Here is a 14,242-nt window from a genome sequence, read left to right on the forward strand (position 1 = left end):
CTTAAGAAGGTTCTTTGTAATTCTCCCCACCCTTGAGAATGTACTTTGTGAGATCCACCCGTGCCTGCAAAACATGGCTCTTCACCCCCTATCCCAAAACCTGTAAGAAGTAATGATAATCCACCAACCTTTGCTGACTCTCTTTTCGGACTCAGCCCGCCTGCACCCAGGTGAAATAAACTGCCATGTTGCTCACACAAAGCCTGTTTGGTGGTCTCTTCACACGGACGCACATGAAACACACGACTGCACTTCAGGCTGGGCGACAGAGCTAGATTCCATCTCAAAAAAAATAAAAAGGAGTCACCTCCTCCGAGAGGCCTCTGGACCACCCCATCTGAGCAGGCCACTCTTCCTTCTCTATCTTACCATCTTGTTTCTGTCCCAGTAGTTAGGGCTCGGGACCAGCCTGGACAACATAACGAGACCCAGTCTCTACTAAAACTCAAGAAAATTAGCCAGACGTGGTTGCATGTGCCTGTAGTCCCAGCACTTTGGGAGGCCAAGGTGGGTGGATCACCTGAGGTCAGGAGGTCGAGACCAGCCTGGCCAACATGGTGAAGTCTCGTCCCTACTAAAAATACAAAAATTAGCCAGGTACGGTGGCACACACCTGTAGTCCCAGCTACTTGGGAGGCTGAGGCAGGAGAATGGATTGAACCCAGGAGGCAGAGGTTGCAGTGAGCCGAGATCGCACCATTGCACTCCAGCCTGGGCAACAGAACAAGACTCCATCAAAAAAAAAAAAAAAAAAAAAGAAAAGAAAAGAAAGAAGAAAAGAAAATTAGCCAGGTGTGGTTGCATGCACCTGTAGTCCCAGCACTTTGGGAGGCCAAGGCAGGAGGATCAATCAAGGCTAGGAGTTTGAGACTGCAGAAGGAAACCCTGTCTCTAAAAACAAGGTCCAGCTAAAATCAGGGTCCAGCTCCACCACAAGCGCAGCTCCAGGGGCTGTTGAGTTTTGCCTCTACCATTCCAAGTAGTCTCTGCTCCAGACCAAGTCCCACCATCTGGCAGTCATGTCAGTCCAACCACAGTCATATCAGGGCGCTTCCAGGTTCTTTCATTGAGTGCCCCTTGAGGAGGCTGGAGGAGAGGCCAATGACATTTGCACTTGAGACTCCAGAGTCTAGATTTATACCCACTATGTTACGGCTGCCAGTGTGGCTGCAAGGACACTTCTTTCATTCATTCATTTACAATAGATGTAGCATCTGCTGTGTGCCAGATGCCATTCTAGGTTCTAGGGAAACAAGGCAAAATCCCTGTTTTCCAAGGCATCCACATTCTAGGAAAGACTGCTATCAGCCTGGCGTGGTGGCTCATGCCTGTAATCCCAGTACTTTGGGAGGCCGAGGTGGGCGGATCACTTGATGTCAGGAGTTCAAGACCAGCCAACATAGTGAAACCCCGTTTCTACTAAAAGTACAAAAATCAGCTGGGCATGGTGGCACGTGCCTGTAGTCCCAGCTACTCAGGAAGCTAAGGCAGGAGAATCGCTTGAACCAGGGAGGCAGAGGTTGTGGTGAGCCGAGATCATGCTACTGCACTCCAGCCTGGGCAACAGAGTGAGACTCCATCAAAAAAAAAAAATAATAATAAAATAAAGACTGCTACTAAACAATAAAATAACCAAACCAGATAGATGACTTCAGGTGGTGGTAAGAGCTTTGAAAGAATAAGCAAGGTAACTAACTGGTCAGAGGAAGGGAGATGGGTGCATTCCCTCAGATAGACCGCCCCAGAGGTCTGCCTCTCTGACACGACATTTGAGCAGAGACCCAACAGGAAAAGGAAGAGACCGCTCTATGGCCAGGCACGGTGGCTCACACCTGTAATCCCAGCACTTTGGGAGGCCCAGGCGGGCGGATCACGAGGTCAGGAGATCGAGACCATCCTGGCTAAGACGGTGAAACCCTGTCTCTACTAAAAATACAAGAAAATTAGCCGGGCATGGTGGTGGATGCCTGTAGTCCCAGCTACTTGGGAGGCTGAGGCAGGAGAATGGCATGAACCTGGGAGACGGAGCTTGCAGTGAGCCGAGATCGCGCCACTGCACTTCAGCCTGGGCGACAGAGTGAGACTCCATCTCAAAGAAAAAAAAAAAAGAACCAAGAGGAGTCCAGGCGAAGAGAACAGCAGATGCAAAGGCCCTGTGGCAGAAACAATCTTGGTACGCTGGAGGAATAGGAAGGCAGCCAGTGCAGCTGGAGCAGGATAGGTTAAGAGAGGATCAAGGTGATGAGGGCCTGGAAACGGGGGCTGGGGTCGAATCACCAGATCCTGTTGGTTGCAATGGAAGAGCCTGGAGTTTATACTCAGAGCAGTGAGAAGCCACTGGAAAGTTGTTTTTTTGTTTTTCTGTTTTTGAGACAGAGTCTAGCTCTGTCACCCAGGCAGACTGCAGTGGTGCAATCTCGGCTCACTGTAACCTCTGCCTCCCAGGTTCAAGCGATTCTCCTGCCTCAGGCTCCCCAGTAGCTGGGATTACAGGCACATGCCACCACACCCATCTAATTTTTTTTTCTTTTTTTTTTTTTTTTGAGACAGAGTCTCTGTCACCCAGGCTGGAGTGCAGTGGCGCAATCTCAGCTCACTGCAACCTCCACCTCCCTGGTTCAAGCGATTCTCCTGCCTCAGCCTCCCGAGTAGCTGGGACTACAGGTGCATGCCACCATACCTGGTTAATTTTTTGTGTTTTTAGTAGAGACAGGATTTCACCATGTTAGCCAGGATGGTCTCGATTTCCTGACCTCGTGATCTGCCCACCACGGCCTCCCAAAGTGCTGGGATTACAGGCATGAGCCACCGTGCCTGGCCAGCCACCGGAAAGTTTTATGTAAGCAGGGGAGTGATCTGTTTTATCATTTAGAAGGATACACACCTCTTCTTCTTTTTTGAGAGACAGGGTCTAGTTCTGTCACCCAGGCTGGAGCCCAGTGGCACAATCATAGCTTACTGTAACCTCAAACTCCTGGGCTCAAGTGATCCTCCTGCCTCAGCATCCCAAAGTGCTGGATTACAGGCATGAGTCACCATGCCTGGTCACACTTCTCATTCTTTAAACCAGACCTCATTTGTCCACCTCCCCCATCCCCCGCCCCACCCCACGGACTGTCCTATAATGCCCATACAACAGGTCACTATTTATAAAGTGCTACAAAGTTACAAACACAGTCCCCTCTGAGCCTCCCACCAATGTTGGTGGGTACAAGGTCAAAAAAAAAAATCTCATCTCTCTAAGGGGCATAGGAGACTTTTTAGTTAGAGGGCCCAATTATAGTCCTCCTGAAAAGATGCCAAAAGTCCCCTTAAACACTTAGCAAAGATTCAAGAAAGATGAATCTCACATTCTTTGTATGGGAAATGAGGAACTTGACATCTTCAATATAATGGATTCCACTGAAATAAGATGACGATCAATAGGAACCAACTAAAAAAATACTTGACTAGCTGTTATTGAAAGGCTGAAATTCAGCTGACATAAGCAGTATTAATATTGAGCTAGAAAATAATTCGCATTGAATTCAGCCCAACTTTTGTTTTCTGATTTGGGTCTCTTCTAAATTTTTTTCTTCTGGACATTGGGAACAATCCAATTTGAAGGCCTCAATGCCCAAATCTACACTCTTGTTTTATTCTATATCCTTGGTTTCTTTTTTTTTTTTTTTGAGATGGAGTCTCGTTCTGTCGCCCAGGCTGGAGTGCAGTGGCGTGATCTTGACTCGATGCAAGATCCGCCTCCTGGGTTCATGCCATTCTCCTGCTGCAGCCTCCCGAGTAATTGGGACTACAGATACCCGCCCCCACGCCCGGCTAATTTTTTTGTATTTTTAGTAGAGACGGGGTTTCTCCGTGTTATCCAGGATGGTCTCGATCTCCTGACCTCGTGATCCACCTGCCTCAGCATCTCAAAGCGCTGGGATTACAGGCGTTAGCCACCGTGCCCGGCCCACACCTAGGTGATTTTTAAAGTTCTTCTAGTAGAGAAAGGGTCTCACTATGTCGGGTCGCCGTGTTTGATGTCAGTTTTCCCTGCCAGAATCTACAATCTCCTTGATCACCATTATATCCCAACGTAGAGCTCAGTACCTGGTACAAAGCACATTTGATCAATATTTGCTGAATAAAGAAATAAAAATGAAGAGGCACTCCAGCCTGGGCAACAGAGTGAGATGGTCTCAAAAAAACAAAAACAAAAACAAAAAACGACTGGAAAGGAGATGAGGGTACTTGTGAAGCCATATTATATGACACGCTCTGTGCTAGGACTTTTATATACCTTGTCTCATCCCTTCATCTCAAACAATCCTTACAAGTATCTCAAAAGTGGGGAAATCCCCATATAACTGAAGACGAAGGCAGTTCAGAAGTTCACTGATTTGCCCTAAGGTTCCTCAATTTGCAAACGTCAGGCCAATGATCCAACCCCAGGTATGTTTGGCAGTGAAGGACCAGTTGAGTCATAGCTGCAAGTAACCACCCTGCAGTGGTCCCTATCTTGGCCGTTAGCTTACATTGACATTTAACACTCAAATTTATTCAGTAACACCAGCTATCATGTTTTCCACTAAAACTCCACAGCATTCTGGCAACTTTTCTATTTTAGAGCAATAAAGTAAATTGTTAGCATCCCTTTGACATATAAATATTTCTACAAATAGTAATTCTCTAGCCATTCATTTGGAGTATTTAAAACTCAACATTCATAGCACATTTTATGTGACAAAGAACTTATGTTCAGAACACAAAAATAAGTCTTACGTCTTCATTAAAAACGGGTGAAGAATTTGAACAAACATTTGCAAACTAAAATACAAATGAAATACACTCAACATCATTAATCATCAAGAAAATAAAATTATGAGATAATCACTAATAATCACTACATATGCACCACAGTGATTAAAATTTTTTTAAGTTAAGCCACGTGACCCAACAAGGTGCATTCACTCAAGAGAAACGCAAATATATGTCCACTCAAAGACTTGCACATGAATGTTGAGAGCAGGTTTATACTGAATAGCGCAATGTGAAAAAACCCCAAAATCTAGCAAAGGATGAAGGGAGAAATAAACTGTGGTATATACATACAATAGAACACTACTCAATAATAAAAAGGATTATATTCCTGATACATGCAATATGGGTGAACCTTAAAAATATCATGCTGAGCAAGAGAAGCCAAACACAAGAGAACATGTTGTTATGATTTCACGTACATGAAACTTTAGTAAAGACAAGCCTAATCCATAGTGACAGAAAGCAAATCAGTAACTGCTGACAGGGGCAAATGAGGAGATGATCCCAAGGGAACCTTCTGGGGTAAGACGCTGTTCTGTATCTCGATCCTATTGGTGGTCACACAAGTGAAGACATGTTAGAACTCATCAAACCATACACTTAGAATGTGTAATATAAACCTCAATAAAGCAAAATTTAAAAAAAAAACCACCTTTAATTTTCTCTTACAAAAAAAAAAAGGAAAACCACTGAACTTTAATTTTCTCCAACAACTGATTCTGGTACACAGTATACCTTAATGCCTGTATCCATGGCCTCACGTCATGCTGTTTACATGAACGTAAAGCTTCGCCGAAGAGTGGAATAAGACAGTCCTGCCAGAGAAAAACCAAAATTACTCAACGTAAAACAGGCTGTTGATATGTTTGCAGATATATAGCAAGTCTTAAGTCCAAGACTGCAATATAGTTTGGCTACTTCAGATTGATTGCAGTAGTTTTATCTATTACACTATACCCTTACATCATTTATCTTCTACTCACAAGAGGCAAGCACACAGTAAGAGAAAGCCTTTTGTTTTGAAGGGAAATCTTCTTCAGAATATTAAGTCTCATTTATCAATATACTTAATAAAGCACATTACAAAAAAAAAGTCACAGCACATTTACTATAAAGCAGACTGCAGAAAAACATTACAACTAATGCTTTATTATGAAGTTCTCGAAGATCACCATTCATTCAGAAGCCCCCATCTCTGGTCGAACTTTACCCCATTTAGGATGAAGAGGAGAGATGTTTGTTTGCAGCAAATCTAAAATTTACGTAATCCGCCTAAAGGAACTGTCTTTACATACACCACCTCCCACCCCAAAAATAGAAGAAAAAACTGAGCAATTTGCCATCCTTGCGATTATCTCAGGTTCTTCCATCTGCCCCATGTACTTCCCAAATGAAAGACTGCCTGAAAACAGCATGTTAGATTTCTGGATTTACCAGCTTGCCCAACTACAAATCCTATTCCAAAAAACTCAAAAAATAAGGTCTTTGTTCTACACTAATGACCATTAATAGTCATAAGAGTGTGCTTGTAAAAATATACAGACCTCTGTTGAAAGTCTGTTAGAAACTGTGGTCTCCAAAGCAGATGAGCAATACAGCTGCAAGGTACTTAGAACTGGCAAAGACTGTGAAACTGTTAAAGTAGAAAGTCTCAGAGGTCCAATAGCGATGCGGGATGTTTGCTTCAAGTACTTTACCACATTTCTGAAACAAAATATTTACTGTCAATTAATAAAAATTACAATTCATAACCACTCAAAGAATAAAGCAATTGCTAAGATGCTATCAAACTGACATCCAAAGTTAGGGGGCAGTAAGAGGAGCAGCCTGCTCTATAATAAAATGATATTAGCAAGTCAAGACATTTGCTTTTGGGGATTTTTACATTTTATTTCATTTCAACCTCAGTTTTTGTTGGCAAGCAGCATTCATATATCATGTGACTTCTACAACTAAAATGAAGCTATTAGCACTAGTATTTAGTAATCTAGTAACTCTCCTTCCAGCCCTCTTCACCCCATGTATGTTTATCACATGATATACACAATGTACATTTACCTCCGTAAGAGTAAACTTACTCAGTTATAGACTGCCACTTCTGATCTTGTTCTATCGGGTTTAAAGCAGTTGCCAAACAAACAGAACCTCTTAACAATGGAACTTCAATGGATTTCTGAGGTTCCCTTGGATCTGGACTTAACATGTTATGAAGCAGTTTTTTCATGTCTACAGAAGTTAAATGAAATGTCATTAAGTTAATGTGCTTTTATTATAAATTTTGATTTATGTTTGGCATTATTAAAAACTAATCACCAATGAACAGCTCCTTTAATATTTCAGGCAGTTAAACACTATAAGCATTACTGAGAGCTATATAAAAATCATACTTCATACAAAATTACTGTACATCAGACCCCTAAAAAGCAGTTGCCTTCAAAGGCTCAAAAATCAGTAAGTCGAGGTCAGGCGTGGTGGCTCACGCCTGTAATCCCAGCACTTTGGGAGGCCAAGGTGGGTGGATCACGAAATCAGGAGTTCAAGACCAGCCTGGCCACGATGATGAAACCCCGTCTCTACGAAAAATACAAAAAATTAGCTGGGCACGGTGGCAGACACCTGTAATCCCAGCTACTCAGGAGGCTGAGGCAGGAGAATCGCTTGAACTCAGAGGGCGGAGGTTGCAGTGAGTCGAAATCGTGCCACCGCACTCCAGCCTGGGCAACAGAGTGAGACTCTGTCTCAACAAAAAAGAAAATCGGTAAGTCAATCTACTATTTAAGGGGACAAATCTAGACCTGCATTAGCAAATCTTGCTCAATCCAGAATACTCATTAAACTTTTTAATAACATTTTATAAAGTGTTCCATTTGTGATAAAGAACTTAATTAATGAGCCACATCAAGATGAAAATCAAGAAAAATATTTAGCTGAAACACTACTTTGTCCTTTGTCAAACAAAATGGCTAGATAAATCTCAAAGTATTAAGGTGGTCATTTTTTTAATTTGACTTAATTTTAAGTGCTTTTCATTTCCCAAATCAAACATAAATAGGGCAGCCCTAAATTTGTTGCTTCACATGGGATTCTGCCCCCCCAAAAATGTAAAATAACTTCCAGATTTTCCAGTAAAATATACTAAGCCAAACATTTTGAGCAACTTGTCCACTAAAATAACTTTAAAACTATTTTCTCAAATACCTACCTATTTTTTCTTTTGATCCTCCAGCAAGTAGATTGATATTTTCTCCTGGTAACAATTCTAATTGCTCGGTACATTCAACAAATTTTCCAGACTCAAAGCTGCTTAATGATCTGTAATTAAAATATTGGTTAGCTTGTATTCCTATGCAGCCTGTGGAACCATTAAAAAAAACAAACAAACAAAAACAGAACAAATCCTAGGAAGACAGCAAAGTACACAGCATTTTTCTGACAAAATTCCTTCCACGAGGATGCCATTATTTTGGTTTTTATGTTGAAGATGTGACTACCACTTAATTAGTACTCAAATTGGAGTGGCAAACCAGAAAGTCACAGCTACAGACTTTCGGTGGAGCTGACTGGCCCCTGTGTCTCCTTCCTGTTTTCATGTGTTGCAGCCTGTTCTCTTCAGAGCCTAACACACTGACAGTAGACCTCTGCAGGACAACTTTGACATCCAGTTCTCTCCAAGCTGCCAGTGAGCTCCCTGTGCAGCCTCACTCCTCACCTACAGCATGAGCCCTTGCAGCTCTCCCAGCATCACAATCTTGTATCTCAGTCCTGGCTTCTTTCACTGCTGGCATCCCTCCGTCTCTCCCTTTTTCACCTACTTTTCTTTTTTCAAAGAATTCTTCTCTTTCATCTGCTTATATGAAAAATAATGACACCTCTGAAATTCTTTCCTGTAGTCCTGCAGCATCAATGCCAGGAAGACAGGCCTCATCCTCCCAGCTTCTATGCTGCTCCTTTCAGATCCCTTACCCTGTCCCCATTTTCATGACACGGGCTCTCCAGCCAGGAAGAAGACACTGTTTCTCACTCTCTCTCTTTTCCATCTTTGCCTGTCCCTCTCGCTGTGTAACTTCCCTTATAACTCAGCCTGAGGCCAGTGCTAGAAAGGCACATCACCTGACTTATTCTGTGCCTGATTCTACCTAGATCAGTGCAACCACTGGCTTCTCAGGGGGACCCTTGAGTACCGGGCGCTGATGAACTGCTGCCAACACAGTCATCATTTCTGCCATTAAAAGGTCCTAAGCTCTCTCCAGTGGCAGGTTCCCCAAGTCCCCACTATGCTCTATAATGCCCTATGCTTTCAGCTAATGACTCAGTCCTCAGAAAAAAACAAACAAATAAACAAAAAAACACAGGCTTTAATTTCCTCTACCCCTACCCCCAATCCACCATACACTGCCGAAATTCTGTCTATACCAACTTTGACTGCTTTCCTTGAGGCAGAGAAAAGGTGAAGGCCAGTTAATCTATCAGTGTTCTTTCTCCTGTTTCTTCAACCTCTGCTTTCTAGTGGCTCCTTCCCCTTGGCCAAAAGAACATAATCTCTCCAACATTTAAAATAAACACTTCATATTTCCCTCCAGCAACAGCTTCCTATCCTCGACTTCAAGAAAAACTCACTGACCAAATAACTTACCTCAAGCTTTTCATTTTCAAATGTCTCTACCACTCAATAGTATTCAATCTAGCTTCTTCTGTCTCTCTACAAAACTCTTTTGCCTTATAATCCCTAGAGCATCTGACAAGGCTGACTACTCCCATCTGGATGTCCTATATCTAGGGCACTTCCCTTCTCAATGTCCCTGTATTTTTTTGAATGGCTTCCTCTTCTATCCTTTCACAAAAATGTTAAACTAGGATTCTGACCCAGGCCTTCCTTCCTCTTCACTCACTATTCTCCAGAGGCTTCTCTCTGGTTTGGTTGCTTACAAAGGCTCTAGAGTATAGAGACTGAAAAGGAAAGAGGGCCTTTTCTGTGTACTAACCATCTGCAAATCTCTCAAGCTTAGACTTTCTCCTTAGTTCAAAATCCAATTCTTAACAGCTTACCCAACAATCTCATCTGCACATTTCATTAGAAATCTTAAAACATGGCTTGTTCTCTGTGTGCTCCTACTCCAGTTAATAGCATTGTTTCTCTTCCCTCTACCATTGCCCCCATAAATTAATGGTCTCCATGCTTCCATACTTGCCCCCCATCTCCAGTCTCTTCACCATAGCAGAATGAACCACCAAGTCAGATCACAACACATCTCTGTTCAAATCCCACCTGAAATTTTCAGTCTTACTAGAATAACAGCCAAAGTTCTTTTCTCAGTTCCCAGCTACTTCTCTGCCCTTATATCCTACTGTTTAAGGCGCTCCTAAACACACAGGCCTCCCAGCTATTTCCAGAACACTCCAAGCCCATCATTCTCACATCAGGTCTAGGCCCAAAGGGCATCCTGATGGGCATGTCTTAACCTTGGGTCTTCCCTCCAAAGAAGGTCAGCTTTACCTAACTGCTTTCCTTATGGCACAGAAAAGGTGAGTGAGGTCCAATTAATCCTTCTATCAATAATCTTTATCTAATCTTTGCTTTAAAAGGTTGGAATAGCGCCCACATCTGATCATGTACAAAAAGTGGGAGATAGCGCCCACATCTGATCATGTACAAAACAAAGTAAGTTTATGGCTTCTCCAAAATAAGCACAAGCATACAGAGTTTATCCTTCAAAACAGGGGTATTTGGACATTTTTAAATTAAAATTACAGATTGGAAGGGATCTAGTACACTACACCTGGGACAAATACTTTTTTGTGAAGTCAGTAAAGCCGTTGCATGCAATATAGCATCTCTATGCAATGCAGCAACTCGTCTATCGCTACAGTAAGAACACAGCCACAGGTCAGGTGCTGTGGCTCACACCTGTAATCCTAGCACTTTGGGAGGCTAAGGTGGGCAGATCACTTGAGCCCAGGAGTTTGAAACCAGCCTGGGCAACACAGCGGGACCCCATCTCTACTAAAATTACAAAAATTAGCTGGGCATGGTGGCGCACACTTGTAATCCCAGCTACTTGGGAGGCTGAGGCAGGAGAATCGCTTGAACCTGGGAGGCAGAGGTTGCAGTGACCCGAGTTCATACCAATGCACTCCAGCCTAGATGACAAAGTTAAGACTCTCTCTCTCAAAACAAAACAAAACACCAGCCACACACAAAACACAGGAATGAGAGTACCTGTGTTCCAAGAAAACTTTCTTGAGTCGGAGTCTCTCGCTCTGTTGCCCAGGCTGGAGTGCAATGGGGCGATCTCAGCTCACTGCAACCTCTACCTCCGGGGTTCAAGCAATTCTCCCTGCCTCAGTCTCCCAAGTAGCTGAGATTACAGGTGCCCATCACCACGCCCTGCTAACTTTTGTATTTTTTTAGTAGAGATAGGGTTTCACCATGTTGGCCAGGCTGGTCTTGAACTCCTGAGCTTGGGTGATCTGCCTGTCTCAGTCTCCCGAGGGATTACAGGCGTGAACCACTGCGCCCAGCCCAACGAGAACTTTCTTTACAAAAACAGGCACTAGTGTTGTGATGGTTGTACACTTCTGTGAATATACTAAAAATCAGAGAAGTATACACTTAAAATAACAGACAAAAAACAGGTGCTGGGCTGTATTTGGCCCACAGACCATAGTTTGCAGAACTCTGGTCTAAACAGAGCCCTTTGTATGTGCCTTTTGTGGAAGTAGACTGTATTTCCTCAATTTTCCATATACTGCAAATGGCAAGGTGCCCTGTTCAATAAGGAAACAAAGGCACACCCTGCCACCCTACACCTTTTCCATCCATCTTTTTCCTTTACACTGCCAAGACACTCCATTCCACCTGACTGCCCCATCCCCACCCACTTTCTCCTTATTTCTAGAGTACAGGACATAAACATCTTTGAATCTGTAAATAATGTGAATAATTTTCCTCAAAAATCAAGCTTTCATGTTTGAAGAAGAGTTTATTGTGACTTCAAACATAAGCTGTAACTGGTAATAAGCGAAGCAGCTATGGAATTATACAAGGCAATCCAATCAAACAACACAGAGCACATTGAAGCGCAAACATCAAATTTTACCTTCTTCCTCCTAAAAACTTTATTCCCTAATTACATCCATTTCTTTCTTTCTTTCTTTTTTTCTTTTGAGACAGAGTCTAGTTCTGTAGCCCAGGCTGGAGTGCGGTGGTGTGATCTCAGCTCACTGCAACTTCCACTTCCTGGGTTCAAGCAATTCTCCTACCTCAGCCTCCAAAGTAGCTAGGATTACAGGTGTGCACCACCACCCCTGGCTAATTTTTCTATTTTTAGTAGAGGCGAGCTTTCACCATGTTGGCCAGGCTGGTCTCAAACTCCTGACCACAAGTGATCAGCCTGACTTGGCCTCCCAGAGTGCTGGGTTTACAGGTGTCAGCAACCGTGCCCAGCCTACACCTATTATTTTCTATTAAAAATAATGTTTTTCAACTCTGTGTGGTCCAAGAGGAAGAAGAAATACACAAACCATAAACAATAAATACAAATCAAGAGCAGGGCCACGTCGAATTACTTAAAAAAAAAAACACACGGGCTGGGCGTGGTGGCTCATGCCTGTAATTCCAGCACTTTGGGAGGCTGAGGCGGGTGGATCACCTGAGGTCAGGAGTTTGAGACCAGCCTGACCAACATGGTGAAACCAAGTCTCTACTAAAAATACAAAAATTAGCCCGTCGTAGTGGCAGGTGTCTGTAATCTTAGCTACTCGGGAGGCTGAGGCAGGAGAATTGCTGGAACCCGGGAGGCAGAGGTGGCAGTGAGCCGAGATTGCACCACTGCACTCCAGCCCAGTTGACAACAGCATGACTCTGTCTCCACAAAAAAAAAAAAAAAGCCCCCCCCCCACCACCACCAAAAGAAAGACTACAGGTTGAGTTATTCCTTATTCAAAATGCTTGGGACCAGAAGTGTTTCAGACTTTGTATATGTTTGGATTTGAGAATACTTGCATATATATAAAATGAGATATGTGGGGGATGGGACCCAAGTCTAAAGACGAAATTCACTTATGTTTCATAGACACCTTCTATTCATAGCCTGAGGGTCATTTAATGCAATATTTTAAATAATTTTGTGCATACAACAGTTTGGACTCATCACATGAGGTCGGGTGTGGGATTTTCCACTTGGGGCATCATACTGGTGCTCAAAAAGTTTCAAATTTTGGAGCATTTTAGATTTAGGATTTTCAGATTAGGGATGCTCACCAGTAAGTGGTATGAAAATATTCCAAACTCCGGCTGGGCATGGTGCTGCCCACCTGTAATCCCAGCATTTTGGGAGGCCAAGGCAGGTGGATCACCTGAGGTCAGGAGTTCACAACCAGCCTGGCTAACATGGTGAAAACCCATCTCTACTAAATACAAACAAATTAGCCAGGCGTGGTGGCGCATGCCTGTAATCTGAGCTACTTGGGAGGCTGAAACAGGAGAATCGCTTGTACCCGGGAGGTGGAGGTTGCAGCGAGCCAAGATCGCGCCATTGCACTCCAGCCTGGGCAACAAGAGTAAAACACTATCTCCAAAAAAAAAAAGTATTCCAAAATCCAAAATCGAAAACACTTCCAGTCCCAAGTATTTCAGATAAGGAATATTCAACCTGTATGAATGTTCCTAGGGAAAAAGAGACAGCCAAAATATAAGACCATGTATAAGAACTAACTTCAGTAGACAGAAAGAAAAAAGTACCAGGGGAAGAAGAAAGAGACCGCATTTTACAACAACTATACAAATTTGAGCTGTAAGAAACACTGACATTTTCTGTAAGCATGCTAGAGCAAATAGGAGAAATTCGTAAGACATTTTCTAGAAAATAAAACTAATATAAAAAAACTTACCAAGATTTGTCAAGGAAAAAGAAGAAAAGTTAAATATAATGGCAAGAAAACATTCCTACCAATTTTATTTATCCAGGCATGTCTTAAATACAGCTGTTCGTTACATACAGTGATTCTGCAGACATGTTGACATGACAGTGAAATACATAAATATGTAATGAGAAAAGGCTTAACTGTGGATAAAACAAAGTCATTACAATTAAAGACTCACCCCTATTAGTGAGTTTTTGGCATTTCCAATTGTAGTCAGGGCACTGAGGTCAAATTTAACTACAAATTTTGCATTGTCTACATTGAACACATGATTCTTAAAAGCCTCATGTTTTATTTCAGAACAGGCCTCACGAAGTTGCAGACTGTGCAGGAGGTTGTTTAGGGCACAAGTCATTTCTCCCAATATTAACTTATAGGCAGTCTCCAAAACAGGAATATTCTTCAAGCTGAGCATTGCTTGATAAACAGCACGGGCTACAGCAACAACCTGAAAAACAAAAAATTCAAGGAAGTGATAAATGGAAAATAAATCTTCTAAAATTATATGGAAAATAAA

General features: G+C 42.7%; 1 protein-coding gene and 1 pseudogene across 11 annotated transcripts in view; both read right to left on the bottom strand.

Moving 5' to 3' along the window:
• Positions 1-13,931, bottom strand: part of LOC129394235 (nuclear pore complex-interacting protein family member B8-like) — a 50,293-nt gene extending 36,362 nt beyond the window's left edge. For 2 of the 11 annotated variants that reach the window (XM_055099932.2, XM_055099924.2), the window contains exon 1: positions 5,539-5,618. Coding sequence is in view for 2 of the 11 variants with exons in the window: in XM_055099919.2 (XP_054955894.2) it covers positions 129-282; positions 5,539-5,618; positions 6,348-6,507; positions 6,882-7,027 (540 nt within the window). In the remaining 9 variants the exon portion in view is untranslated. Of the gene's footprint in view, positions 1-128; positions 283-5,538; positions 5,619-6,347; positions 6,508-6,881; positions 7,030-8,005; positions 8,116-13,903 lie in introns of those variants that run through there. The other 9 variants (XM_055099929.2, XM_063598484.1, XM_055099919.2 and 6 more) reach the window with 8 other exon arrangements.
• On the bottom strand, positions 12,875-13,808 carry LOC134729421 (uncharacterized; annotated as a pseudogene).
• Positions 13,932-14,242: the final 311 nt, after the last annotated feature.

The sequence above is a fragment of the Pan paniscus genome, chromosome 18 (genome assembly GCF_029289425.2).
Source record: "Pan paniscus chromosome 18, NHGRI_mPanPan1-v2.0_pri, whole genome shotgun sequence".
NCBI lineage: Eukaryota > Metazoa > Chordata > Mammalia > Primates > Hominidae > Pan > Pan paniscus.